We start from the raw sequence: 27,980 nt of genomic DNA, 5'->3' as shown, positions 1-27,980 counted from the left end.
CCCGGTAGGCGGGGCCGCGCTCTCCCTGCAGCCGCCGCCGCAGCCGCCGCCTGGGCCGCTCCGTGTCCCCGGTGGAGCCGCCGCCGCCGCCGCCGGGAGCTCGATGCGGACGGAGCCCGGGCCGAGCCATGGGGATCCTCAGCATCACGGACCAGGTCAGCCCTCCTGCCCTTTCCCGCTTCCTCCCTCCAGAGCTCGGCGCTGCCGCCACGCGAGCCCGGGGATGTGCGGCCTAGGCTGGGCCTGAGCCCGGGGCTCCCGCAGCTCCCGCCCCGCCCCATGCCGCGCTCCCCTCAACCGAGCCGGTGTCCTTGGGGACCTGGCAACCGGCGGAGGCACCGCGGGAGCCCGCTGCAGCCAGAATCCCCAGAGTGGAGCCCCTCCACGGACGCCCCCCACTCAAACCTGGGTGCTCCCCCACCCCCACCCCCACACCGGTTCTGCTCCGGCTCCAGCCCGCTCTCAGAATGCCGGTTCTCTCTGCAGCCGCCCCTGGTCCAGGCCATCTTTAGCCGAGATGTGGAGGAAGTGCGTTCCCTACTCTCGCAGAAGGAGAACATCAATGTGCTGGTGAGTTGGGAGCAGGGAGGATGGCGAGACCGGAATCCTGGCTCCCGTGTTCTGGACCCCTCCCCACCAGTGGGGCGGCTCCGTGTCTCCTCTGCTCAGATGAGGCCGCAGTTCTTTCCATCCTGGAGTGAAAGCCTACTCTGCATTTGGGGATGGAGAGCAGGTCAGGCTTGGAGCCCAGATCACTTGGGCTGGGGATGCCCAGGAACGTTGTTCTCTTCTCAACCTCCGGAGTCTGCAGCGCCCCCACCCCTCCTGGAAAAAGGAGCCGGCTTCTCAGCCCATTGGCCTTGACTCCACCCTCCCTAGGTGCTTGCCTTTGACTCCCAGTATCGGGACTTAGGACGCTGCAGAAACTATGGGAAGAGGTTGTCGGGAAGGGCCTGGAGCTCTGAGGCTTGGGCTGGGGTCCTTGATAGCCCCCTCACCCCGCGCCCATAGTCCCTCCTCTTTTTTGCCTTCCCAGGACCAAGAGAGGCGAACTCCATTGCATGCTGCTGCCTACGTAGGCGATGTCCCCATCCTCCAGTTGCTACTGATGTCAGGTGAAAGTGGGGAGCTGGAAGGTGTGGCACATAGGGAGGGAAGGGAGGGGAGGAGTCTTTTTTGATATTCAAGGATTGCTCTCCCGGGCTTGCTCCAGCTCCATTCAGATTTCCTGGCCTGATTACTGGCTTCCTTTATACCTCCTCCCTACCTTCCATCAAAATAGGAAATTATATCCCCACAGGTGCTAATGTCAATGCTAAGGACACACTGTGGCTGACCCCTCTTCATCGTGCTGCTGCCTCCCGAAACGAGGTATGCACCCACACGTTCTTTTACCCTTTCAAAAAGGATAAGTTGCTTAAAGGTGGAGGTTAAGGGTTAAGGAGCTTCAGTCCTCATCCCTACAAGCTGTTCTACCCCAGGTAGTGTGGAGATCAAATCTTGGCCCCCCCCTCCTACCCCTAGAACTGGCCGGTAAGGGGGCTGAGTGCTGCCAGCTGATGTGACTCAGGGAGAGCTTAACACTGGGCTGGCAGACTGCGGGGGCCCTGCTGCCAGGCCTGAGTGACTCATCCCTCCCTGGGGGGCCACCTTGAGTCTGAGCCCCCTCTGGGCACTGAGATTTCTTTCCTTGTGATGGTGGATGGGTATAGTAATTTGTTGCATCCTTGGCCCTCAAGCAGCTTGAAAGTTGACAGCACAGGGGCCAAACATATTTTATCAGTTGGGTCCTTTATCCTATTCCCATCAGCCCTGAAGACAGGGAAAGGGGGACCTCCTCCTCAGTTCATCACTTCCCTGGCTCCAGCCACCAGGGGGAGGGGCCGAGGCCAGTGGGAATGAGGTGGGTGGTGGTTAGGAGGGGCATTTTAGCTCGGGTTTTGCAAAGGAACCAGTATCTGTTTGCTTACTGAGATACTGAAAATAATTTTGGTGCCTATGAGAAGGCTAAAGAGGGTGTTCAGGGCAAGATGTAGCAAGAGTATTTAGTTTTCCTAGAAGTAGTGGGGGTTGGGATGTGTGGATCTCCACGTGTGGATTTGTTTGGGAATGGATGTATGTGTGAGTGAAGATATTCAGCGTCTAAGTTGGCGAGTCAGGTGGCTTGAAGAAGAGCAAAGGGTCCTTGTTTTAATCAGCAAGGTAAGGAAGAACTTAAGTTCTAAGAAGATCCAGAAGATGGGAAGTAGGTATTCAGAGGCTAGGTATGTTGGAAAAATGAGAAGAGACTCTATGCTGGGGAAAACGGGGCTGTAGATGCTATGCTGACCTATTCCTCCTTCCATTTCCTGTTGTTTTACCTCCTGCTCCCACTCTCTCTTTTGTCCCCTGCCCCTCAACAGAAGGTGCTGGGGCTGCTGCTGGCACATTCAGCAGATGTGAATGCCCGGGACAAGCTGTGGCAGACACCACTGCATGTGGCTGCTGCCAACAGGGCCACCAAGTGTGCTGAGGCTCTGGCACCCCTGTTGAGCAGCCTCAACGTGGCTGACAGGAGCGGGCGCAGTGCTCTGCACCATGCAGTGCATAGTGGGCATCTTGAGGTGAGGACTGTTCCCATTAAGGCCCAGCTGGGGCTTTCCCTTTTCTTACCTTCCTACTCACCTTTCCCTGCTTCTGGGCTCTCAAGCCTGAAGGAGAAGCAGCCTGGATGGTTATATAAATACTTAAGCTCAAGCACTAAATGAATGGTCAGACTAGATTAAAATTCTTAACTTGGACTTCAGGAGGTTGATAAAACCTTGGATTTTGCGTGGAAAATATTTGCATACACGCCTTTCTGAAGAGAGTCCATGTCTTTCAGCACATTTGCAAAGACTTACAAGAGTTTAAGAACCACCAGATCACCTGAAGAGACTCCCTTGTTTCCCTTAAAGTTCCAAATCTCTCCAGTATCTCCTCCTTAGTGCCTGCTTCTGCTGGTCCCTCGAGTCCTCCAGGTGGTTTTGCTCATGGAAAAAGGTATTAGGCTGCCTCAGCCTTTTCAGGAGATGAGGCCTCTGCTGTTAGGTAGGCTGAGGGCACGAATCTGGCTCTGAACAGGTGTCTTTCATATCCTGATACAGACGGTGAACCTGCTCCTCAACAAGGGAGCCAGCCTGAATGTCTGTGACAAAAAGGAGCGGCAGCCTCTGCACTGGGCAGCTTTTCTAGGTGAGAGAGAATACACGGGAAAATCAGAAATTTGACATTTAGGATTCCTAGGGCAGGGATATGGGGTTGCAGCCTTTGAAGAGAGGAGTGTAGGGCCTTAGAGTTTACCTTCTACTTCCTTTAGAGTGTCTTCTCTTTTCTCAGGGCACTTGGAGGTCCTGAAACTGCTGGTGGCACGGGGAGCAGACCTCGGCTGCAAGGACCGCAAGGGCTATGGGCTGCTCCATACAGCTGCTGCCAGTGGCCAGATTGAAGTGGTGAAGTACCTGCTTCGGATGGGAGCGGAGGTCAGGGCTTTGAGCTCTGGGGTTGGGAACTATGGGCAGCAAGTAGGAGATTATAGTCTGTTACGGAGATATGAGGTATTGGAATGTTGGTGTCGTTTTGGGAAGTTGGAAGGACGTGGTAGAGAGGGTCTGAATAATGCTTACCTTAGCCATAGTGCCCTTAGTACCTTGGTACCTTGGGTCAGAAACCCGAGAGGAACTGAAGCAGTCATTGGATTTCTGGGATCTGTAGGCTACATGTGCTGGCTTCTACTTTGTTTAGACTGATACCACCTTACTCTCACCCCTGAATATCCAGATCGATGAGCCCAACGCTTTTGGAAACACAGCTTTGCACATCGCCTGCTACCTGGGCCAGGATGCTGTGGCTATTGAGCTGGTGAATGCCGGAGCCAATGTCAACCAGCCGAATGACAAGGGCTTCACGCCACTGCATGTGGCTGCAGTCTCCACCAATGGCGCTCTCTGCTTAGAGCTATTGGTTAATAATGGGGCTGACGTCAACTACCAGGTGCCTGAAGGGATAAGGCTTAGACCAGTGGGGAGCGAAACTTGGATCTAGGGGTCCTGACTGTGTCTGGATAGCTCTCTTGGGGAATTATCCACTTGCTTCCTAGGGTAATCAGACCTTGCCAGGGACTCAGGAGAGAATGGGCTAAGAAGGTGCCATATGACCCTTTTGTCCTTAGAGATATGTCCTTGGAAGGGAGGTAGGGCATTCTCTGTGCTTTGCACTGGAAAAAAAAACAAAAAAACCCACCATGTTTCCACAGAGCAAAGAAGGGAAAAGTCCTCTGCACATGGCTGCAATCCATGGCCGTTTCACACGCTCCCAGATCCTCATCCAGAATGGTATGGACCTGGGAGACTTTGTGCTCTCATCCCCTCCTCCCCCAAGGTATTCATTTCTAGAATCTAGGGAGATTCCTAACTTCCTTCTCCTGCCCTCTTCCAGTAGGATAGGCCCTTGGAACTCTGACCAAGGGACCTGTGGAAATGGCCCTGCTCTGCCCTGCCCAGTCTCCTAAGGCCTAGAAACAGGATAAAACATGTAGAATCCTGGGCCTGGCACCTGATGCATAGTAGGCACTCAAATCGTGGCTAGCTCGCGAAAGTGGTCTTAAGCCTGAGGTCTGCCTGAGCTTGTGTGTGTGCATCCCCTCACAGGCAGCGAGATTGATTGTGCCGACAAATTTGGGAACACGCCACTGCATGTGGCTGCTCGCTATGGACACGAGCTGCTCATCAGCACCCTCATGACCAATGGCGCAGATACCGCCCGGTGAGTCAGGGCCCCGACTCCACTTCTGGGCTGCCCAGATCTGCACAGACTGCTCACATCAACCATGGAGGCACAGATAAGCTTGCCAAAGGGCACCTTGGAGAACCTCCTACCCTCACTCTAGGGTGGTGGTGGGTCACAGAAGAGGTCTTACTTGGTCCCTCCTTGACCCAAGGACTGAGTCCCTCAACTTCTCTCTAGGCGTGGCATCCATGACATGTTCCCCCTGCACTTAGCTGTTCTCTTTGGATTCTCTGACTGTTGTCGTAAGCTTCTTTCCTCAGGTATGTGCTGATGGGCTGGGGATTGGCAGGTGTATAGGAGAGCAAAGGCCTTTCCCTCCCTGCTGAACACTCTCAGATGTGACCTGTGGCTGTTCTGTGCCTCCAGGTCAGTTGTACAGCATTGTGTCTTCACTCAGCAACGAGCATGTGCTTTCAGCTGGGTTTGACATCAATACACCTGACAACCTTGGCCGTACCTGTCTTCATGCTGCTGCTTCCGGAGGGTGAGTTCTCTTTCTCTCTCCCATGCTTTGAGCAGGGAGCTGGGCAAAGGTCTGGGCCCCTCATTCTTGCCTGCCCAGATCTATTCCCCCTCTCACAATGAAAGCAGTCACAGCAGAAAGGGCTTGCTAGTTCCATCCTTCCTTAGCCCCACCCTGGGCCTGTGGCTTTCCTTTGAGGCTGTAACTCTCTTAACACATCTTTCTTTTAGGAATGTTGAATGTCTTAATTTGCTGTTGAGCAGTGGAGCTGACTTGAGGAGGAGGGACAAATTTGGCAGGTATGCTAATATGCAGGGGTAAACATAGGGAATGTCTGATTAGAGAAACAAATGGTAGAGGGAGGAAGGGTTGAGATTGGAGAGTTAAATAAGGAGAATGTTACAAAGCAGCATTTGGCTGCACATCTGATTGCATTGGGATCTGTCTCTGATTCTCTTCCCCACCCTCCTTCACTTCTTCCCCAGGACCCCACTGCACTATGCAGCTGCTAACGGTAGCTACCAGTGTGCAGTAACATTGGTGACTGCTGGGGCAGGTGTCAACGAGGCCGACTGTAAAGGCTGCTCTCCCCTCCACTACGCTGCCGCTTCCGACACTTACAGGAGGTGAGGCTACCAGTCTGGTCCTTCTCAGCCCCATTCACCTCCCTAAGCCTGGCCCTAACTTTCTCTCTTTCTTCCCCAGAGCGGAACCCCATACACCTTCCAGCCATGATGCCGAAGAGGACGAGCCACTGAAGGAGTCCCGCAGGAAGGAGGCCTTCTTGTGAGTAGCAGAGAGGGCCCCTGGGATGTGCTTTCCTGAATCCACGCAAGCTCTGGCCCTACTGTCCTCCTACCTAATCTGAACCTCTACCCTACACTGCTGCTGTCCTGCTGGTCAGCCAGCAGTGTGTCTTGAGCCCTCTGGGTGTAGTCCATAGTGGGCAAAGACAGAAGTATGAGATTGAAGCTCAGGAGCTTCAGGGGAAAAAAAAACCCCAAAAGTATAAGACATAGTTCCTTCCCTAAAGGAATGGATTTTTCTTTTTTTTTTTTTTTGGAGACAGAGTCTCACTCTGTTGCCCAGGCTGGAATGCAGTGGTGTGATCTCGGCTCACCGCGCCCAGCCGGTCTTCTTGAGAGGATTAGAAAAGCTAAATGTACAAAATAATTTGTTTATTCCACAAGCATTAATTGAATATTTACTAGGTTCCAAGTACTGTGCTAGATACTAAGGATAAAAGATGAGGCTGGGCATGGTGGCTCAAGCCTGTAATCCTAGCACTTTGGGAGGCTGAGGTAGGCAGATCACCTGAGGTTAGGAGTTCAAGACCAGCCTGACCAACATGGTGAAACCCCGTCTTTACTAAAAATAAAAAAAATTAACCAGGTGTGGTGGTGCACGCCTATAATCCCAGCTACTCAGGAGGCCGAGGCAGGAGAGTTGCTTGAACCAGGGAGGTGGAGGTTGTAGTGAGCCGAGATCATGCCACTGCACTCCAGCCTGGGCAACCAAACAAGATTCTGTCTCAAAAAAATTAAAATTAAAAATAGGCCGGGTGTGGTGGTTCACGCCTATAATCCCAGCACTTTGGGAGGCCGAGGCAGGCAGATCATCTGAGGTCAGGAGTTTGAGACCAGCCTGGCCAACGTGGTGAAACCCCGTCTCTACTAAAAATATAAAAATTAGCCGGTCATGGTGGCAGGCACCTGTAATCCCAGCTACTCAGGTGGCTGAGGCAGGAGAATCACTTGAACCAGGGAGGTGGAGGTTGCAGTGAGCCAAGATCACGCCACTCCACTCCAACCTGGGCAACAGAGTGAGACTCTGTCTCCAAAAAAACAAATAAATAAAATTAAATAAAAATTTTAAAAGGATGAATTGTCCCAAATTTCTGTCTTTCGAAAGCTAATAATCTATTGGGAAAGATAAATAAAAGGACACTTATGCATACTAATGTAAGACGTTAATGACGGGAAACTAGGTATAGGGTATGTGAGAACTCCCTGTACTATCTTCACAATTTTTCTTTTTCTTTCTTTTTTTTTTTTTTAATTAATTTATTTTGTAGGTCAGGGATCTCTCTATGTTGCCCACACTGGTCTCGAACTCCTGGGCTCAAGCAATCCTCCTGCCTCAGACTCCCAAAGTGCTGGGATTACAGATCTGAGCCACCACACCTAGCCCACAATTTTTCTATAAATCTAATAATATTCTAAAACAAAAAGTTTATTTTTTGCTGGGCACGGTGGCACATGCATGTATTCCCAGTTACTCAGGAGGCAGGTGCAGGTAAGGCAAGAGGATCATGCAAACCCAGGAGTTTGAGGCTGTAGTGCACTATGATCATGCCTATGAATAGCCACTGCATCCCAGCCTGGGCAGCATAGTGAGACCCCGTCTCTAAAAAAAAACCCACAAAAATCAGCTAGGCACAGTGACTCATGCCTATAATCCCAGCACTGAGGTAGGAGGATTGCTTGAGCCTGGGAGTATGAGACCAGCCTGGCTAACACATAATGAGAACCCATCTCTCTTTTATTTAATTAAATTTATTCATTTATTTATTTGAGATGGAGTCTTGCTCTGTCACCCAGGCTCTAGTGCAGTTGCGCGATCTCGGCTCACTGCAACCTCTACCTCCAGGGTTCAAGCGATTTTCCTGCCTGCCTCTTCCTCCTGAGTAGCTGGGATTACAGGTGTCTACCACCACGCCCAGCTAATTTTTTTCTTTTTTTCTGAAGACCAGGTCTCTGTTGCCCAGGCTGGAGTGCAGTGGCATGATCTTGGCTCACTGCAACCTCCCCCTCCTGGGTTCAAGCAATTCTGCCTCAGCCTCCTGAGTAGCTGGGACTACAGGTGCACGCTGCCACGCCTGGCTAATTTTTTGTATTTTAGTACAGACAGGGTTTCACCGTGTTGCCCAAGCTGGTCTTGAACTCCTGAGCTCAGGCGATCCACCTGCCTTGGCCTCCCAAAGTGCTAGGATTGCAGGCGTGAGCCACCACGCCCAGCCTAATTTTTGTATTTTTAGTAGAGACAGGGTTTCGCCATGTTGGCGAGGCTGGCCACGAACTCCTGACCGCAGGTGATCTGCCCACCTCAGCCTCCCAAAGTGCTGGGATTACAGGCGTGAGCAACCGAGCCAGGCCCCTGTCTCCATTTAAAATAAGTAAATTAAATAATTTTTTTTTTAAGATTTATTTTTTTAAAAAGGACACTAAAATCCAAGAGGCTCAGCTGTTACCTTCAGCAAGTTACTTCTCTATGCCTCAATTTCATCACCCACAGTAAGGATAAAAATAGTATCTGCTTCATGGGATCTTTATGAGAATTAAATTATTTAATATACATGAAGTACTTAGAACTGTGCTTGACAGTAAGTGCTACTTTATTATTATTACTACTACTACAACTACTACTAAGATATGAGAAGACTGCCAAGGGAACACAGAGGAAGAGGCATCTTCCCCAGGGAAGGCTGGGAAAGGCCTCACAGAGGAGAGAAGCTGGGACTGAGTTTGAGATGAACAGGACTTATTCGCGTGGGCTGGGAGGAGAAAGCATCCTAGGGCGGGGGTTGGCGTGCCTGGAGGTGGGGAAAGCATGTTGGTCAGCAGAAGGCTGATAACATCATGCTCTAGGTTCTCTACGAGAGCATTCAGAGGATAAAGGAGGGCATTGAAGCCAGAGGGGTTCAGGGCAGACCTTGAGAAGGTAAAGTGGGTCTGGAGCTGGCATTGAAGAATGGGTAGGATTTAGAGAACCTACTTAGAGCTGAGGACAGGTGGCGGCCAGGTAGGCCTGGAGGGGTTCCCTTGGTCCTCTCCTCTGGCCCTCCCAGAACTGTGCCCTCCTGGGCTGGGCCTGTCCCTGCCTCACAGTCTACCCCTGGCTCCCCAGCTGTCTGGAGTTCTTACTGGATAACGGTGCAGACCCCTCCCTGCGGGACAGGCAGGGCTACACAGCTGTGCACTATGCAGCCGCCTATGGCAACAGACAGAACCTCGAACTGGTATGTATTGGGGCCCAGACTGCAGGAGGGGAGGCAGGGGCAGGGCACAGGGTTTGTGGATTCCAAAACTAAGGGTTCAATCAAATGTGGTCTTTAGATCCAGAGGCTTAGTGGGGATTACTGTGAGTCGGGGACTGGGGTACTATCTTGGGAGTTCCAGAGTCTCAGCACCTACTTTCCTGTCCTTTGCAGCTCTTAGAAATGTCCTTTAACTGCCTGGAGGATGTGGAGAGCACCATTCCAGTCAGCCCTTTGCACTTAGCTGTGAGTCCCATGTCTTTTTCTGTTGCCTTCCTTGTTCTACCGTTCCCAGGCCCTAACAAAGGTGCCAGCACTTGTGAAGTTATCCTTGCTTCTGCCTTTTTGTGGGAGAGGGGATAAGCACAGTGCAGGGTAGGAAGCCTTGAGGGGCCCAAGGAGCTTGTCGAGGACTAAGACCTTGAGCTTCCCAGGGACCCCAAGAGCAGAGAAGGGGAAGGGAGGAGCAGGGAAGGTCCCGAGCTGTGTGCACTGGTTGCCTGCACCCTGCCAGGCCTACAACGGTCACTGTGAAGCCTTGAAGACGCTGGCGGAGACGCTGGTGAATCTGGACGTAAGGGACCACAAGGGCCGGACCGCACTCTTCCTGGCCACGGAGCGCGGCTCTACTGAGTGTGTGGAGGTGCTTACAGCCCACGGCGCCTCTGCCCTCATCAAGGAGCGCAAGCGCAAGTGGACGCCCCTGCACGCTGCTGGTTAGTGCCCACTTTAGGCTGCTGCCCTACCCTTGCCATGCCAGATCCCTCCTGGATGGGAATAGGGCTGGAAAGTGGAGTAGGGTGAGGAGAATGGAGACTTCAAGCCTTGATTCATAGCTTCCTATCCTCAGAGATTTCTCCCTGGCCCAGGTCTTCCTGTAACATTGACCCCAAGTCCTTTAGGCTTGACCTTGCCTCCCTTCTTCCTCCTGGCCCTGCCCTGACACGGGGTCCCTTTCCCCTAGCTGCCTCTGGCCACACTGACTCCCTGCACTTGCTGATCGACAGTGGGGAACGAGCTGACATTACAGATGTCATGGATGCCTATGGACAGTGAGTGTGGGCCAGGGTGGGGTGCAGGTTTTCCAGTCCTTGCGGGATCCTCACTCCTCCTCCTGCCCTTCTGTAGGACCCCACTGATGCTGGCCATCATGAATGGCCATGTGGACTGTGTACATCTGCTGCTAGAGAAAGGATCCACAGCTGATGCTGCTGACCTCCGGGGCCGCACTGCCCTCCACCGCGGGGTGAGTGAGCTTCTAGGGGGGATTGTTTGCACATGGGCCTCAGTGTGGGAGCACGGGACTCACCAGCAGTAGGGAATCCAATTGTCTAGGAAGCAATCCAGGATTTTGTGCCCAGTCTTTTTTCTTTCTTTCTTTTTTTTTGAGACAGGGTCTCACTCCCATTGCCCCAGGTTGGAGTGCAGTGACACTATCACAGCTCACGGCAGCCTTGACTTCCTGGGCTCAGGTGATCCTCGCACCTCAGCCTCCTAAGTAGCTGAAACTATAGGCACATGCCATCATGCCCAGCTAATTTTTGTATTTTTTATAGATATGGGGGTCTTACCATCTTGCCCAAGCTGGTCTTGAACTCCTAGGTTCAAGTGATCCCCCCACCTTGGCCTCCTGAAGTGCTGGAATTACAGGCGCGAGCCACCAGACCCACACTGTGCCCAGGATCTTATTGAGCTTTGTGCTTGCTCCAGGATGAGTCCCTGACGTCCCCAGCTGATTTCCCTGATATCTGTGCTTTGTTTATTATTATTATTATTATTATTATTATTATTATTATTATTATTATTATTTTTGAGACAGAGTCTCGCTGTGTCGCCCAGGCTGGATTGCAGTGGCATGATCTCGGCTCACTGCAACCTCCGCCTCCTGGGTTCAAGTGATTCTCCTGCCTCAGCCTCCCGAGTAGCTGGGATTACAGGCGCCTGCCACCACGCCCGGCTAATTTTTGTATTTTTAGTAGAGACAGGGTTTCACCATGTTAGCCAGGGTAGTCTCAATCTCCTGATGATGAGATCCACCCGCCTTGGCCTCCCAAAGGGTTGGGATTACAGGCGTGAGCCACTGTGCCTGGCCAATATCTATGCTTTGTAATCAAGTACAACTGAGTGCTCACCACCCAGACTCTACCTGGGAACCCTGCTGGCCCCAACCCATCGCATAATGTCGCCACAACCTAGATCCTCTTCCGTGACCACCTGTCCTAAGCTGCCTCCTCCTCCCATAAGATTTTTTGATCCCTTAGTCTCCTCTCCGTTTAGTCTTTCACTCTAGAGCTCCAGTATTAACTCTTAGTATCCTGATTGTCTGCTGGCATAGAGAGAGTCAAGGAGGGAGATGTGGGTCCCTAATACTTAGAATTGTTGTTGTAAAGGGCCAGGCACGGTGGCTCACATCTGTAATCCCAGCACTTTGGAAGGCCAAGGCCGGCAGATCACCTGAAGTCAGGAGTTTGAGACCAGCCTGGCCAACATGGTAAAACTTCGTCTCTACTAAAGATACAAAAATTAATTGGGCGTGGTGGTGCATGCTTGTAATCCCAGCTACTTGGGAGGCTGAGACAGGAGAATTGCTGGAACCCAGGAGGCAGAGGTTGCAGTGAGCCAAGATCGCACCATTGCACTCCAGCCTGGGTGACAGAGTGAGACTCCATCTCAAAAAAAAAAAAAAAGATTCATTGTTGTAAAGACAAGGATTGAGGCCAGTGGCTCATGCCTGTAATCCCAGCACTTTGGGAGGCCGAGGCAGGCGGATCACGAGGTCAGGAGATCAAGACCATCCTGGCTAACATGGTGAAACCCCGTCTCTACTAAAAATACAAAAAAATTAGCCGAGCATGGTGGCACCTGCCTATAATCCCAGCTACTCAGGAGGCTGAGGCAGGAGAATCGCTTGAACCGGGGAGGCAGAGGTTGCAGTCAGCCGAGATTATGCCACTGCACTCCAGCCTGGGCGACAGAGCAAGACTCCGTCTCCAAAAAAAAAAAAAAAAGACAAGGATTGGAGCCCTGGAAGTGGTTCTTACTCCTGAGCCAGACTCCAGCAACAGGCCAGTGGAAAAGGAGGAGCTTTTCATCCCCCTCACACCCCCATGTTACTCACAGGCAGTGACTGGCTGTGAGGACTGCCTGGCTGCCCTGCTGGACCATGACGCATTTGTGCTGTGCCGAGACTTTAAGGGCCGCACGCCCATTCACCTGGCCTCAGCCTGTGGCCACACTGCAGTATTGCGGACCCTGCTGCAGGCTGCCCTTTCCACAGATCCCCTGGATGCCGGGGTGGATTACAGCGGATACTCGCCCATGCACTGGGCCTCCTACACTGGTACTAGACTGGGGCTCCACAGGCACAGGAGTGTGTGTTGGAGTGTGTGTAGAGGAGGACAGGTGGGTTGTGGGAGGTCACCTGGGTTGATCTGAATCTGGAAGTGGAATGGAGTGTCAAGACACAGGGCAGACAGGGAACCTTGCCGTTTTTCTCCATCACTACTCTTCCTTCCTCATGCCCAGGACATGAAGATTGTCTGGAGTTGTTACTTGAACACAGCCCGTTTTCATACCTGGAAGGAAACCCCTTCACTCCTTTGCACTGTGCAGTGTAAGTCCCTTCTGCTGCGTCAGCCCTTCTCACGAGGGCCCATGACTTGAGCTTAGGACAGGTAGCCTACTTCCCTTGTCCTTCCTGATGACCCCTCCTCCCTCTTCCTCTAGGATTAATAACCAGGACAGTACCACAGAGATGCTGCTGGGAGCTCTGGGTGCCAAGATTGTGAACAGCCGAGATGCCAAAGGACGGTGAGTGATGGAAGACTTGGGAAGAAGCCCAGTTGCCTCTGGCTTCCTCTTTCTGCTTGGACAGTATACTCTTCCCTATTTTAATCTACCCTGATCCCTGCCTTACAGGACCCCCCTTCACGCCGCTGCCTTCGCGGACAATGTCTCTGGGCTCCGGATGCTGCTGCAGCATCAAGCCGAGGTGAACGCCACTGACCACACTGGCCGCACTGCGCTCATGACGGCGGCTGAGAACGGGCAGACTGCTGCTGTGGGTGTGTAGGGGCCACTTGTGGAAGGGAGGAGCTCCCCTGGGGCATTTTCAGGATGGGTCAGCCCTGCCTGTGGAGGCTGGCTGGGGCTGGGGTTCAGAAAGCAGGAGGGTTGTCTTTGGATGTCTTGCCATCTGCAGACGGGATGCAAAGTGGAGAGCCGGGATGGCTGCTGCTCTGGAGGGAGGGGTCAGTCCCTCTATCACATTTCTCTCATAGAATTTCTGCTGTATCGAGGGAAGGCAGACCTTACTGTGTTGGATGAGAACAAGAACACGGCCCTCCACTTGGCTTGTAGCAAGGTACTTACCTGAAGTGATTGGGGGACTGCATAAGGGGCAGAGCTTGATGAAGAGAGGTGGGTCTCGGTTGCAGAGGGGACTGGGGCAGAAGTGAGGATTGTCCAGCCTATCTGACTGGTGGGGCAGCTGTTTGTCCTCCTGTTACTCTCCCCAACTCCTGCCCTGCACCCTGCCACATTTCTACTTCACAAGTCTCCACTCTCTGTTCCCCTCCCTCAGGGCCATGAGAAATGTGCCCTCATGATCCTGGCAGAAACCCAAGACCTTGGCCTTATCAATGCTACCAACAGTGCGCTGCAGATGTGAGTGCCTGGGGAAGGGGGCTCCTGGCTGGGGGAGGCCAGTGGGTGATGAAAGAGTGGCCGCTGTTCAGAGGCTCCCTGGAGCCCATAGTATTTGTTCAGCACCCTTGCCACCCTGTCTGGAGGTGGAAGGGCAGCTTAGCATCAAGCTCCTTCTTTTTCCTTTTTTCCAAGGCCACTCCACATTGCTGCCCGGAATGGTCTAGCTTCTGTGGTACAGGCCCTGCTGAGTCGTGGGGCCACAGTGCTGGCTGTGGATGAAGAAGGTGGGTGGGGTCTGGGGCCCCCTGCCTCTCTTGGGTTTGGGGTCAGGGACATTCTTCAGGAGGTGACTTCTTAATCTTGCTATACATGGGATTTTCTTCCCAAGGGAACTCTTCAGAGCAGGGAGCCCACACCAGTACTCTGGAGTCTCAGAGGGGAGCCTGCAGGGTCAGGAGGACTCCACACCCTAGGCTTTGACTCCCATGCCCGCCCTTTAACCCGTACTTAGAGAATCTGCCTGTCAGCCTTCCTGGGCCCTTGTCACCCTTGGATTCTGCCCCTGCTGGGTACCTGCCTGCCTTGGCTCCCTCCACAGAGAAGAGACTTCACGGCTTGGGGGAGGCTGGCTAGGATACAGGACTCTATGCCTCAGTTCTCCCCCTTGGCCCTGCAGGTCACACCCCAGCACTGGCCTGTGCCCCCAACAAAGATGTGGCAGACTGCCTGGCCTTGATCCTTTCCACCATGAAGCCTTTCCCACCCAAGGACGCCGTCAGTCCTTTCAGCTTCAGCCTGCTCAAGAACTGCAGCATTGCAGCCGCCAAGACGGTGGGTGGCTGCGGCGCCCTGCCCCATGGGGCCTCCTGCCCCTACAGCCAGGAGCGGCCCGGCGCCATTGGGTTAGATGGCTGCTACTCTGAGTAGCCCCCTCCAGTGTCCCTCTCCCGCCGGTGGCTTGATATCTAATTCTATTTATTTAGAAGAAGTCTAAACATTTAGGGCACTTTAAAGGAGAACACGACTGGGTGGAGGGAGCGGAGGGGAAGGAAGCCCTGGGGAGCAGCTGCTCACCCCTTTGCCACACCATCTTGGCCTGGCAGGGGTCTGGGACTGACAGGGAGCACCCCAGGCCCTTGGTACCCCCAGGGCGACCCCTTCTGCCAAGTGTCCCAAAATGATTGCTAAATGCCTGGCTCCCCCACTCTTTGACTCCATCTCTTGATTCCCTCTTTCTGCTGCCAGCTCCCCCGACTCTTCCCTGGGGACTCCTCTCTGTGTCCCCCTTCTCCCCTGCCCCTACTGCCAGGCAGATCCCTTCTTCTTCCATACCCATCACTGCCTCCCTGCTCGGCCGGTCCCTCCATCCCCGCAGCAGTGAGAAGCCTTAATTTCTGGTACTGTGTGAGCACTCTGGGGGTGTCCCCCTCCCCCTTCAGGGGCAGCTAGAGGATGAGGGGGGAGGATATTTAGCACTGGGGCCTGGAGCTTTTTCCCTACTTCTGTACCCTATCACCCCTAAAGTTCAAATGCAAAACACTTGAAGCAGCAACTACTGTACCTGGGCCCCAATCCTGCACTCTCCCCTGGCTCCTCATATGCAAATCAAGGGCTGGTTCTGCCCCCACAGCCTGCCCCTCCCCCTTCCGTCCCACTCCTAGCCTGGCCCCTAACCACGCACTTTAACCTTGCTTCTTTCTTTTGTCTTCTTTTGGGAGGGCAGAGCCTGTGGTCATTCCTGCCCTGGCTCTCCTTTCCTTGAACTTTGAGGCTTGTCATGAATTTTTAAGTAAGCGTTTTATCCTTTAGGGGAAGAAACAAATTAATTTCCTGCCCATTTCAAAACCACAGCCCTGGTATGTCCATTGTGTTTCAGGCATGTGTTTGCATGTATACGGAGGGAGGGAGGGACCATGTTCTTCCTCCTGTGCCCCCAAGCCCATAGTTTATCTGTGCTCCCTATCTGCCTCCACCTTCCGTTATGTCCAAGAGTACCCACTGCCCCAGTCACTCCTGATCTGAAGCCAAAGATGGTAGGAGGGGCAGGGCCGACAAGGGACCGTGGCTACTCGGGACCCAGGCTTCCCCTCCAGTGTGAGGAAGAAGCTCTGACCTAGAGAGAGATGAATAGGTACTGGGGCTTGGTCCCTGCCTTCCCAGCAGGGAGGAAAGATGGGATTGAGCTAGGGGCTGCACTGATAAGATTTCTAAAAGTCGCACCCCAAAAGCCAAACTGGGCTGGAGTGAAGAGGGGGCAGTTTTCTCTCTAAATGTAGCATTGAATTTGGCCCTGGTCCCTTTAAGTGCTCTGTCCACCCATCTCCTAGTGCAGCCTCCTGGACAGTTGGACCCACTCCTGCAGCCCAGCGTTCCCTTCCTCACACTCAATACCTCAGCCAGGGGCCAAGACACAGAACTTGAATAGAGGTCATGCCCCCTCCACCCCCACAGTGCATCCTTGCCCAGTTTGGCTGCCATCAGTATTGTCCCCTGAGAACTGGACAGGCTTCGTTTACACAGTACAGGGTCTCCCCCTGAGGGGGGATCCTTCAGCCTCCCTCCCCTACCCAAGTTTGCTTTATTCACAGTCTTACCCATCTTTTAGTTGTATACCCTGAATGTCTTGCCACCCTTGTCAAGGGTGGGCTGAGGGGAGGGGGGCGTCCCAGGGACCCCCTCCCTCCCCAACGGATACCTTTAACCATACCTCATGCTGGTTTCCAGAAGCCTGGGGTTTTGTCCAAGTCCTTATCTTTTCATGGTCCCTTTTGATCCCCTGTCTCTCTGTGTCTTGCTTCTCCCAACCCTCAGTTCCTAAATCATTTCAAGGCTTCCAAATGACCATTATTGATGAGAAGGATTGTGCAGCTTTTAGTTTTTATTTTTATTTTCAAAGCCAAAGGGCCTTGTGATGCCCCTCTTGCCCACCTCCCTCCACACCGTGTCCTCTCCTATATGACAATCAATGTGACCTCTCTTAAGGGCTGCAGCCCCCATCCCCAACCCTGCTGGCTCTGCAAAGCTTGCCTTCCCTTCAATTCTCTCTCCTGAAATCTTCCCATTCCACCCCCTCCCTCTCATCTTGGTGCTGGGAATTAGGTGGTGGGGGGCAAGGGGAGTGAGGAGATGGGTCCTCCAGAGAGAACTTGCGGGGTGTGAGTCGTGTTCTCCTTTCGTGACGTTTGGCAATGGCGGGAAGCATCTGAGTGTCAGGAGCCCCGTTGTCTTGCTAGATGAGATTTCTGGGGGCTGTCTGCTCCCTGCTGCCCTCAGCGCACTGTCAGTGGTGCTGGGAGGTGGTGGGGAGTCCTCTGTCCCTCCATATGTGGCTGTGAGGAAGCCTGAGGGACAAGCAGCCTCCTCTCCTTATGCCAAAGGAAACCCCACGCCCCACCCTGGGCTCCCCAGCCCTAGTGTTTTTTGAAGCATTTTGACCATTCTCATGGCCACTGCATATTTATTTTAATGTTAAGATTTTTTTTAAACCTCTTTGACTTAAACGGGTGTGGAGAAGTAAAACAGGCAGAATGCCCCCCAGTCTTCATGGGGGAGGGCAGGGAGGGAACAGCGCCTTCCCTTTGCCCTCCCCCTCCCCCCTCTCCCCACCGCAGCTCTAAAGCACTTGCTTCAAGTAATAAGCACTTTTGTGAAAAGGCCTATTTTAAGCGAGGACCCTGGGAGCAGCCCCAGGTCCCAGCAAAGGAAACAGAGCAAGGGCGACATAGGAGACAGGGAAACAGACGTGTGAATCAGAGGGTGAGATGGAAAGAGCCAGTTTTTAGTTTCTGATTTTTGGGGAGCTATTTCTGATTGGGCGGTGGCTCTGGTAGGGTCATATACTATCCTTCAGAAAAACGAATGGCACAAACTGTGGGTCCCAGGAAGGACCAGCAGATCCGGGTCACTGCCACTGTCCACTGAGACTGACGGGCCACCTCCCCCGCTCCGTGGCCCCCTGAGCCATAGGACTGCTGAAAACCACTGAATGTACAGCCCAGGTTGGGGTGGGGAGCAGCCCCTGGGGGAGGGGGCTTCTCCTTTTGTTTGGTGCTGTGGGGGGTGGGAGAGACGAGACTGAGGGACTGCCACCCCACGTAGATGTGTTTCTTGGGGTGGAGGGGCTGAGGAGGGCCTACCTCCCTCTCCAACCCCAGCCATGGCCCCTCTTCCTTCCTCACCCTTATCCGTTTTGACTGTAAGTCCAGCTCACCTTTGCCTTCAATATGTAACCAAAGGAAAACTCAATACTGTTTCCACCACTGTCTGCCCACCCGAGCACCTTCTTACTCCCTGGACTTAGAAGGGGAGAAGAGGCTGGGGGTGGGGTGGATGGGGCCAGAGTGAACGGTTCTACAGCTGTATCCCCAAAACCTCCTCCAGGGTCTTGGAAGGGGTCCTGAGAGGTGGGATTGGGGCCGGGCTGGCAGGGCTGAGTTTGCGCACTGTGTATCTTATGCACATGAGTGTTTTTGTCTAAATGACTCCAGTGACTGCTCTAGCGGGGAGGCCCCTTACTCCTTCCCTCTCAGCCATTTCTCACCCACTTCCCATACCCAGTGTTCATCCCCTACCTCCCCTTCCCACCGCAAAGGAAAATAGCCTTACAGACCCTAGCCCAGAAACCCTACTCCTGGGGCAAACCAGTATGGGCCCCCATCCCGCCTAGTTTGAACCCTACCTTTTAAGAAGGAGGGAAAAGGAACAAAGCAGCCCCTTCCCCTCTAATTATGGTGGCTCCAGCCTTCTGCAGCCTTGACCCAGGTTGGGCAAGGGCGGAGGTGAGGAATCTTTGAGGACCAAGCCCAGTGGTCTGGGAAGCGGGAGGTAGAGAGGGAAGGGTCTGCCTTGGGGGCTCCCTCCTCCCAACCCAACCCCTAGAGAAGCGACCAAATCCCAGAGATGGGGTGAAGCTGGGGTGGGGAGGGTCTGCTCTTTGAATTACTTGAAGGTACTGACTCCAAGGCTGCTGTTGCCCACTTAGGTGTGAGGGGGACACTGTCACTGCATTTGGGAGGGCAGAGGGTGGCGGGTGACCAGAGGATCCACCTTGGCCCTCACCCACTCCTGCTAGGCCCTTTCCCTGGGGAATCTGGAAGCCTGACTTTGCCCCCAGGGAAGTTGGGGAGCGCCTTCCCTCCCTTCTCCACCCCTCACTCTGGGCACCCTCTCCAATTGCACTAAAGTAGCTGTTGTGCCAGTCTGCCCCCCACAAGGGGGGAGGTCTCTGCTTCCAGTCTTCTTCCCCCGCTGCCTCCGCTCCCACCCTGGACAATCTCCTTGTTTCCCTTGTGTTCCTGGATAGCTCAGCTTTGTATGTGTGTTTGGGGGGTGGGGGTGGGTTCTGGCTGGAGTGGGTTTGGCAGGGGTTTGGGAAGGGTTAGGGGAGGATGGAGGATGAAGTCTCCTACCCCCTTCCCCAGCTCCAGGCCACAGAAGCCTGGGAAGGGAGGGTGCCTACTCTCGCTGCTGTGTGTCTTGCAGATGTGCCAAAATGGGGGTGGGTGGGAGGGGAGGGTGCCTGGCAGAGCAGCCCCTGAGGTGGCTCTCTCAAAGCAATATAGTTCCCCTGCAGGGGACAGCAAGACAGGGGAGAGGGTTGGGGTGGGGACCTGGGGGTTCCCCATGTACAGCTGTGTATATTCAGGGGTGTTCTCTGTCTGGTACCCGCTGTGGGCATCTATGTGTGTGTGAACCTCCCCTTCCCCATGCCCTGCATGACCTGTGATGCTGCAGACACCACCATCCTGTGTGCAGGTGTGTGTTGGGGGGCACGGAGGGGCATGTTCCATGTCCTGTTGCACCCTCCACCCTGTGACCCATGTACTCGGTTGTAGGAAGTAAAGAGAACTGAGCACAATTCACTGGATTCTAGTGGAATCTTTCTCTAAGCAATTTTCCCATTCCTGCCTCTCCCTGCCCCGGAACCACCTGTGGTGCTAGTGTTGGGATCGGGGGCGTTTAACGCTGGTGGGCAGCAATAAGGGGCAGATGTGCCCAGATGCCTGCATCCCCAGGGTGCCAAGGGCAGCAGGAAAAAGTGGGGACCTCGGTGCATTTGCCCCACCCCTCCCCTCCCTGGGCTAAAGCACAATGTTCTCCCCGCAGATTAATGACCCTGCACCCTCCAGGCCCCTACTCACATCCTCCCCCAACCGGCTTCAGGTCCTCCCACCACACTCTGGTTTTCTATGCTGTTTTGGTGCAAGTACAACTGTCGTAGTCATGGCTTTGGGATGGGTTCTGTTTATTAAAATCCTATTGCTCCTACTGGCCCTGTGTCCCGCCTCCATTCCTGTGCCTGGGGGGAAGGAAGGGCAACCCAACCCCTTTCCACTGGCCCGGTCAGCCCTCAGTGGTCACGGGCAGTAGCCGCTCCTCCAGCAGGGCTATGGCAAGCATGAGGCCACCCCCCAGCAGCAGCCCCAGCCCCTGCAGGAGCACATGGGGCGTAGGCAGGGGCTCCGGAGGACGAAGCAGGGCTGGTAGCTGAAAGAAAAAGAGGATGTCAGGATTCTGGCCTTGCCCCTGACCTCTGAACACCAGAGGAAGGGTGTCAGAAAGCATCAGCAGCCCCCACCCAAACACCTCAAGTCCCTTGTTTCTCAGACTTTTGCGGGCCTGTGGTCTGATGCCCTTCCAGGAGCTAATGGTAGAGGCGGAGGGACTGCTACCTCCTTCTCCACTCCCGCCTCCCCACTGCCCTTGATTTCTCTGCTCTACCCGACATCTCTCACCATGTCCACAAGGGCCACATAGAGGAAGACCCCAGCAGTGACCCCAAACACCCAGGGAGTGAGGGGGACAGGGCCCAGGCTGAGCCCCACCCCCAGGACTGCACCCCCCAATCCCAGGGCTCCAGACACGAGGCTCAGCAGCAGCAGCCGCCGAAAGGACAGCCCTGACTGGAGCAGCATGGCAAAGTCACCTATTGGAGACAGAGGACAGGATGGGAGGGAGTAAGCTGGGGTGCCCCTCATCCATGCCACCCACCAGCCTCCAAGCTCTACCCCTTGGAGCTATCTCCTTTCTGGAGTCTACCCCACCCTGCTCCTGCCATTCCTACCCAGTTCGTGGGGCAGCTCATGGCAGAAGACCGCTAAGGTGGTACTGAGGCCACTGGAGAAGCCATCAGAGAAGGCAGCACCTGGGGCCAGCAGAGTCGGAAGTTGTCAGTCCAGAAGAAGAGTCTCCTCAGAAGCAGGTTCCTGTGTTCCGTGGTCCTCCCGTCCTCTCCCCATCTTCCTGACGGCCCTCTCCTAGCCCCAGCTGATAACTAGGAGCCCTGGCCTCCCCTCGGACCTGCTTCCCTCCGTTCCCACCCCTCACACCTATGGCCAGCCCATCAGTGAGGTTGTGTAGACCATCTCCCAGGAGGACCATCCATGTGATAGCGCCAGCCTGGTGCCCATGACTGTGGCCTTGGTGCCCAGGAGGGGCCAGGGCTGGTGGGTGCTGGCTGTTCTGCTCCCTCTGGCCCTGAGCCCCTGGCTCTGCGGGAAGAAGCACAGGGCAGTGTTGGTGGCTGCAAGTAAGGACTGTGAGCTTGGAACCTACTCTTCAAATTTTCTCCTCTAGTCACCTGGAGCTGCCTGTAGGGGCTGAAGGGCCATCCCACTGCCATTCTCCGGGTCCAAGTTTCGTGTTTCGAGATTCCTTTGTTTTCGCCTGCAGCATCTCTGAAATAGGAGGGCATCCCTCCTGGTGGAGGAGGCAGCAGAGCCAGGGACTAAGGGGAAGCCAGGCCGCAAGCTGGGAAGATGAACACCTGGTTCCACCTGTGGCACCTGGGATGTTCTTTGGCCTCTACCTTCTTCCCAAGTTGGCACCTCCCCTCTGTTTCTTGTTGACTTGAGCTCAGAATAGGATGCCATTTGGCCAGAAGTCCTGGGTCTGTGCTTAAGGAGCCCCTACCCACTCCCTGTTAGCCAACAGGTCCTGCACACCAGGCAAATGTCAGAGATCCAGGAGCACACACTGCTCCTCATCTCTTGGCTTTTTGGCCCAGTTTTCTTGTTGTTGTTGTTTTTGAGATGAAGTCTCGCTCTGTCACCCGGGCTGGAGTGCAATGGTGCCATCTCGGCTCACTGCAACCTCCACCTCCCAAGTCAAGAGATTCTCCTGCCTCAGCCTCCTGAGTAGCTGAGATTACAGGCACACACCACCACGCCCAGCTAATTTTTGTATTTTTAGTAGAGACAGGGTTTCACCATGTTGTTCAGGCTGGTCTCGAACTCCTGACCTTGTGATCTGCCCGCCTTGGCCTCCCAAAGTGCTGGGATTACAGGCGTGAGCCACTGCCCAATTCTTGACTGGGACTCTGGTCTCAGCAGAAGAAAGAGAAAAGGGTATCACTCACTGGCCTGAGCCCTCGGTGCCGCAAAAGCCCCAGCATGTTCTCCAGCACAAAGAGCAGGAAGAGGCCTCCGAGCACTGACAGCCCCGGGCCCAGGTCCTTCTCTGGTACTCCGCCAGGTCCTGTGTGCAGCCCTTCTTGTGCCTGACAGAGAGAAGGTCAGGGCAGACCCTGGAAGCCCCTATACCCAACAATATCCCCTTGCATGGGTGGTGGCAAGCCTTTGCTCATATGCTGTACTAGAAGGCAGCCGTGGGCTGAAGTCAGGATCCGGGAGTAGGATGTGGAAGCTGATGGAAAGGGGGAGGGGATGTCCTATGGCTGGGGACACCTTAGATCCATGGAGGCCAGGGGTACAAGGAAGGGGCTTCACATACATGCGGTAGCAGGTGTAGCAGTGCATCCCCACAAAGAGTGCCCACGGCCAGGGCCCCCAGGAAGCCCAGCAAGGGCCGCAGTAGACGAGGTCCCAGGAGCCGCAGCAGCCCCAGGGATAGGGGAGAAGGGAGGCTGAGCAACAGGACTGCCAGGGCACTCTGAAGCAGGGCTGGGGAGAATCAGGGGCTGAAGTTAGGGCAGGGCAGGAGGAGGGTCCCACACATAAGGTGGGGCAGAGATAACACTACAAGGAGAGGCAGGACCCCAGTGAGCCTCCTTCCTTGGCATGGGCCCCACTTCCAGGATTCAGGGTGCCCCCCACCCATTCCTACTTGCTGACCAGATAGTAGATCCCCTGAGGGTGCAGGGGCCGGAGCTCCGATGCAGACGCGGCTGTCGATCTGATAAAGCAGGGCTGGGCACAGCAGAGCAAACTGACGAGGGGTCAGAGGAGCAGCGGGGCTCAAGCCAAAATTGACCAGCAGCTGGGAGCCGTTCAGACACTGGGGAGTTGAGGGTCATACATTGGAGAATCACCAGGAACTATGACTCAGATCTTTAACACCTGGCCAGGTGCAGTGGCTCACACCTATAATCCCAGCCCTTGAGAGGCCCAGGCGGGTGGATCATCTGAGGTCAGGAGTTCGAGACCAACCTGACCAACATAGTGAAACCCTGTCTCTACTAAAAATACAAAAATTAGCTGGGGATGAGCCGGGTGCGGTGGCTCACGCCTGTAATCCCAGCACTTTGGGAGGCTGAGGTGGATAGATTGCCTGAGCTCAGGAGTTCGAGACCAGCCTGGGCAACATGGTGAAACCCTGTCTCTACTAAAATACAAAAAATTAGCTGGGCATGGTGGCGTGCGCCTGTGATCCCAGCTACTCAGGAGGCTGAGACAGGAGAATCGCTTGAACCCAGGAGGAAGAGGTTGCAGTGAGCAGAGATTGCGCCAGTGTACTCCAGCCTGGGCGACAGAGTGAGACTCCATCTCAAAAAAAAAAAAAAAAAAATTACCTGGGGATGGTAGTGAACACCTATAATCCCAGCTACTCGGGAGGCTGAGGCAGGAGAATTGCTTTAACCCAGGAGGTGGAGGTTGCAGTGAGCCGAGATCGCGCCATTGCACTCCGGCCTGAGTGACAGAGTCAGACTCTGCCTCAAAAAAAAAAAAAAAAAAAATGATATTTAACACCTGTCCTTCCATTGCATAGACTCCTGGGTCTCTCCCAGGGTCCCCTTTGCTCCTACTGGCAGGTACCTTGGGGACTGAGGCCAAGGATACTTATAATCAATGTGTATTAATAGTGAATATTCAGTCCAATGCAGGTATTCAATTCTATGCAAACTGGGTGCTAGTGAGCATTGTCATCATTTTCCCTGCAAACTCTGATCATTTCAATCATTTTGTTGATTTGATATATGAAGCTGGTTGGAAAACTAGAGCTCTCCATGCCAGAATCTTAAAAGGGAAAAGACCCTGAAATGCCATCTAACCTCCCTCTCAACAGCCCTGTCGATGTTCATCCAGCCTCACCTTGAATGCTTCCTGCAATGGGCACTCACTGGACTTCCATCAGGGTTAGGCAGCTTTGTCTGCCCTCTGGTATAAGTGGAACATATTCTCTGTCTTTCTGGATGAAGACAGCCATCCGTTCCCTGCAGGTTTCCTCTCCAGGTGACCATCCAGATCCTACCCTGGGCTGCTTCTCTAGATTCTCTGCTTTGCCATCTATTCCCCTAAACTGAGTCTTGGAGCTCTGGATATAGGCTCACCTGCTCTGATCCCAGAGGGAACATAGTTCACTATTGAAATAACATCCCCTAAGACCACAATGGGATATATTTTTTTATTTTTTAATTATTTTTATTTTTATTTTTGAGACAGAGTCTCGCTCTGTTACCCAGGCTGGAGTGCAGTGGTGCGATCTCGGCTTACTGCAATCTCTGCCTCCTGGGTTCAAGTGATTCTCCTGCCTCAGCCTTCTGAGTAAGTGGGATTACAGGCATGTGCCACCACACCCAGCTATTTTTTTTTTTTTTTTTTTTTTTTTTTCGAGACAGAGTTTCCCTCTTGTTGCCCAGGCTGGAGTGCAGATGGCGCCATCTCGGCTCACTGCAAACTCTGCCTCCCGGGTTCAAGCGATTTTCTCACCTCAGCCTCCCGAGTAGCTAGGATTACACACACCCGTTACCACATCCGGCTAATTTTTGTATTTTTTAGTAGAGATGGGGTTTCACCATGTTGGCCAGGCTGGTCTCGAACTCCTGACCTTAGGTGATCCACCCACCTCGGCCTCCCAAAGTGTTGGGATTACAGGCGTGAGCCACCATGCCTGGCCCACGTTGGGATTTAAAAACAAAACAAAACAAAAACAAAAAACTACAGATTATTTAAACATTTCAGGCCATCTAATCCCATGGCTCCTTCCCCTCTAGAGACCATCAGACTCACATCCTCATTCAGGTGGTCAGCCAATGAGTGGTCCAGCAGCAGAAGCCTGTGAAAGAGGTCCAGGCCCGAGGGGGCTGGCCCACGGGGTAGGTGAGGGGCCTTTGACTCTTCCAGGTCACCCCACCCTGAGGGACCCAGAGGCATCCCTGCCCAGACATCCACACTCAGCTCAGGGTTCTGTGGCCTGGAATGGATGAGACAGCAAGTCAGCCTCCCTTGTGTTCTCTATCAACCCGCTTTGAGAGGCTCCCAGGGATTTTAGGGGGAATGGGGGGACTAGCCACTGACTGGAGATCCTGGGACCCAGAAACCATTGAATGTCATTCTTAGGAAGATCTGTGAGTTCTCCATTTTCTGCAACTGGGGGGAACAGAAAAAAGGGAGGACAATCAAAAAGGCTACGAATGGCTGGGCACGGTGGCTCATGCCTGTAATCCCAGCACTTTGGGAGGCTGAGGTGGGTGGATCACCTGAGGTTGGAAGTTCGAGACCAGCCTGACCAATATGGTGAAACCCCGTCTCTACTAAAATTACAAAAATTAGCCAGTCGTGGTGGTGTGTGCCTGTAATCCCAGCTACTCAGGAGGCTGAGGCAGGAGAATCGCTTGAACCTGGGAGGCAGAGGTTACAGTGAGCCAAGATCACACCACTGTACTCCAGCCTGGGCCACAGAGCGAGACTCCGTCTCAAAAAAAAAAAAAAAAGAAAAAGAAAAGAAAAAAGAAAGGGCTATGAATTTGGAGCCAAATCAGCCCAGAGACACTGAACAGTGATACTAAGAGCAAGAAATTTAAGGGCTTAGAGATTTGGAGGAGAGAATTAGAAGGCAATGGAGGGCTAGGGTGGTAGTTCACATCTATAGTCCCAGCCCTTTGGGAAGCTGAGGCAGGCAGATCGCTGAGCTGAGCCCAGGAGTTTGAGACCAGCCTGGGCAACACGGCGAAACCTTTGTCTCTGTAAAAAATTTTAAAAATTAGCCGGGTGTGGTGGTGTGTGCCTGTGGTCCCAGCTGCTCAGGAGGCTCAGGTGGGAGGATGGCTTCAGCCTGGGAAGCAGAGGTTGCAGCGAGCCATGAATGTGTCACAGCACTTTAGTCTGGGTGACAAAGTGAGACCCCCAGTCTCAAGAAAAGAGAGAGAAGGCAATAGAAGCATGAGAGGTTTTGAAGAGATACCAAGGAGCTGGGTTCTGAAGAATTTGTAACTCCAGGGATCTCGTGAGGAAGCCAGAACGAGGCAACTGGGGGCAAGCACTGAGAGGACCTGGGGGATGTGGTCCTGTGGAGTGGAGGAACGGGTCAGTACCTGTGCGTGGAATTGTCTGCAGCTGGGGGTGCAGCCCGTCCAGTCAGAGGCCCATGCTGTCCCAGGCGAAGCCCCTGAACTCGGCCTAGCCCCAGGCTGTGGAGAAGCCGCGCCAAGCCCCCTGCAGTCAGCGTCCCATTCTCTCCGTACAGGCCAAACAGCTGGGCCAGGTAATGGTTCTGCTCCTGCTCAGCAGGGCCCAGGTTGGGGACTGAGCCCCCTACCCAGCCCAAGACGACCCACACACAGAAGCCGGCCAGCAGATGACTCACTGGGGACCCCATCACTGGTGAGGGGAATGGCTTAGGGGCTGAGGTTCTGGCTCCTATTCTCCCCGAAACATCCTGAGGACTGTGCCCTGGAAGAATGAGGAATGGGCTAGAGCTGCTGCTCTGCTCTCCAGCTCAGGTCCATGGGGGAGCCAGAGCTCCTTGTACCTGCTCCCCACCGAGTCCAGCAGCAGCCCCTACTGCAGCCTTCTTTCTCCCTTCACACTGCCTCCTGCGGGAGCAGCCTCTTGTTTGCCAGTTCCTGGAGCACCTCCCTGATTCGGAGCTCTCCTCATAATTCATCCAGAGCTGACCGTCCATTCCTTGTCCCCTAAACCCTACCCCTCAACTTTGCCCCACCTCTTTATCCCCCCTCAATCCCCAGGGCCTCACCCCTACTGGCAACATGAGAGCTGTCACCTCAGGTCCCCTATTAGGCCTTGCTGTGGACGTTAAGCAGTTCCTGAGTCAGGGAGAGGGGAATCCAGGCTTAGCCTCCAGGTGTCCAGGTGGATCGGAGGCCACGTCACATAGAAGGCTGAGATGGACACGCACCCCCTCCTAGCCCACCTGCCTTGGGGCGGGGTCAGGGGTGGGGCCAGTGTGTGAAGGCTCACATAAGAGAGGAGTTAATGGTTCACTGGTCTCTGGGGTGGGGGTCAAAGGTCAGTCTCTGCTGGGCCCCTGAGTAGGGAGGGGCCACCCTCTGCCCTGGGAAAGCCACATGGCTAAGGAGGACCTGGGCCTAGTCTTTTTCCTCTTAAATAATTCACCCCATCCTTAACACAGTTAGTACCATTTTAGCCCTTTCCCGCATGTACTTCCACCCCACCTACCTTACAGTCTAGCACTAAACTTCATCTCCAACCCCCATCCCCATATTCCTTGGGAAGACTGGACCCAGGTGTCCCTAACCTGGGGAGGAGGGGGGAAAAGGCAGATCAGTGGCAAGCCCACATGCATGCATGGGAAATAAACTGTTCTTAGTAATTTCTCACCCCAAGAAGAGAAAGAGCCAGAGCTCTAGAGATCGATGACCAAGAAAGGGGAAGACCTGCGGGGGGAGAGGAAACAAGGATCTGGGCTCTCCTCTGATGTCTGACCTGGCCTAAAATCAGGCAAGCAAAGGCTGATCGGGGTGACTGGTCCAGGGGGTTGAGGTTGGCATTACCTGATAGCAGGAGACAAGGATACCCAGAGGAAGGGGGACACAGCCTTCTTGGTTCCAGCTGGGGGGGCAGGCACGCAGGCGGGCAAGGGTCACCTGCA

At 54.0% G+C, this 27,980-nt stretch overlaps 2 protein-coding genes across 6 annotated transcripts; one reads left to right on the top strand and one right to left on the bottom strand.

The window, feature by feature from the left end:
* Nucleotides 1-20,220, top strand: ANKRD52 (ankyrin repeat domain 52). 2 transcript variants are annotated; one of them, XM_054442040.2, is made up of 28 exons: nt 1-155; nt 487-570; nt 1,037-1,115; nt 1,301-1,371; nt 2,403-2,603; nt 3,126-3,213; nt 3,358-3,500; nt 3,799-4,011; nt 4,274-4,352; nt 4,668-4,782; nt 4,984-5,066; nt 5,173-5,290; nt 5,500-5,568; nt 5,755-5,895; nt 5,975-6,055; nt 9,176-9,287; nt 9,480-9,551; nt 9,820-10,021; nt 10,270-10,357; nt 10,434-10,551; nt 12,426-12,645; nt 12,831-12,918; nt 13,032-13,115; nt 13,224-13,369; nt 13,586-13,668; nt 13,888-13,970; nt 14,145-14,236; nt 14,629-20,220. In XM_054442040.2, exons 1-28 carry the CDS (start codon nt 129-131, stop codon nt 14,877-14,879), a joined length of 3,231 nt encoding a protein of 1,076 aa, XP_054298015.1. In that variant the 5' UTR covers nt 1-128; the 3' UTR covers nt 14,880-20,220. The 2 variants fall into 2 exon arrangements, with proteins under 2 accessions (XP_054298015.1, XP_054298016.1); XM_054442041.2 differs by lacking the exon at nt 1-155 and adding an exon at nt 670-879 and having other exon boundaries at nt 491-570.
* On the bottom strand, nt 20,180-27,975 carry SLC39A5 (solute carrier family 39 member 5). 4 transcript variants are annotated; one of them, XM_063646999.1, is made up of 13 exons: nt 27,883-27,965; nt 27,710-27,765; nt 27,105-27,174; nt 26,443-26,800; nt 25,139-25,322; nt 23,024-23,186; nt 22,683-22,852; nt 22,309-22,449; nt 21,532-21,628; nt 21,281-21,442; nt 21,016-21,096; nt 20,687-20,877; nt 20,180-20,438 (listed from the first exon to the last, which is right to left on the bottom strand). In XM_063646999.1, exons 4-13 carry the CDS (start codon nt 26,724-26,726, stop codon nt 20,295-20,297), a joined length of 1,617 nt encoding a protein of 538 aa, XP_063503069.1. In that variant the 5' UTR covers nt 26,727-26,800; nt 27,105-27,174; nt 27,710-27,765; nt 27,883-27,965; the 3' UTR covers nt 20,180-20,294. The 4 variants fall into 4 exon arrangements, with proteins under 4 accessions (XP_063503069.1, XP_063503068.1, XP_054298018.1 ...); XM_063646998.1 differs by having other exon boundaries at nt 27,132-27,174; XM_054442043.2 differs by lacking the exon at nt 27,105-27,174 and having other exon boundaries at nt 27,883-27,975.
* Nucleotides 27,976-27,980: the final 5 nt, after the last annotated feature.

This window comes from Pongo pygmaeus, chromosome 10 (genome assembly GCF_028885625.2).
Source record: "Pongo pygmaeus isolate AG05252 chromosome 10, NHGRI_mPonPyg2-v2.0_pri, whole genome shotgun sequence".
Taxonomy (NCBI): Eukaryota; Metazoa; Chordata; class Mammalia; order Primates; family Hominidae; genus Pongo; species Pongo pygmaeus.
Note: the sequence above shows the minus strand (reverse complement) of the source record. Positions and strands in the feature narration are given on the sequence as shown.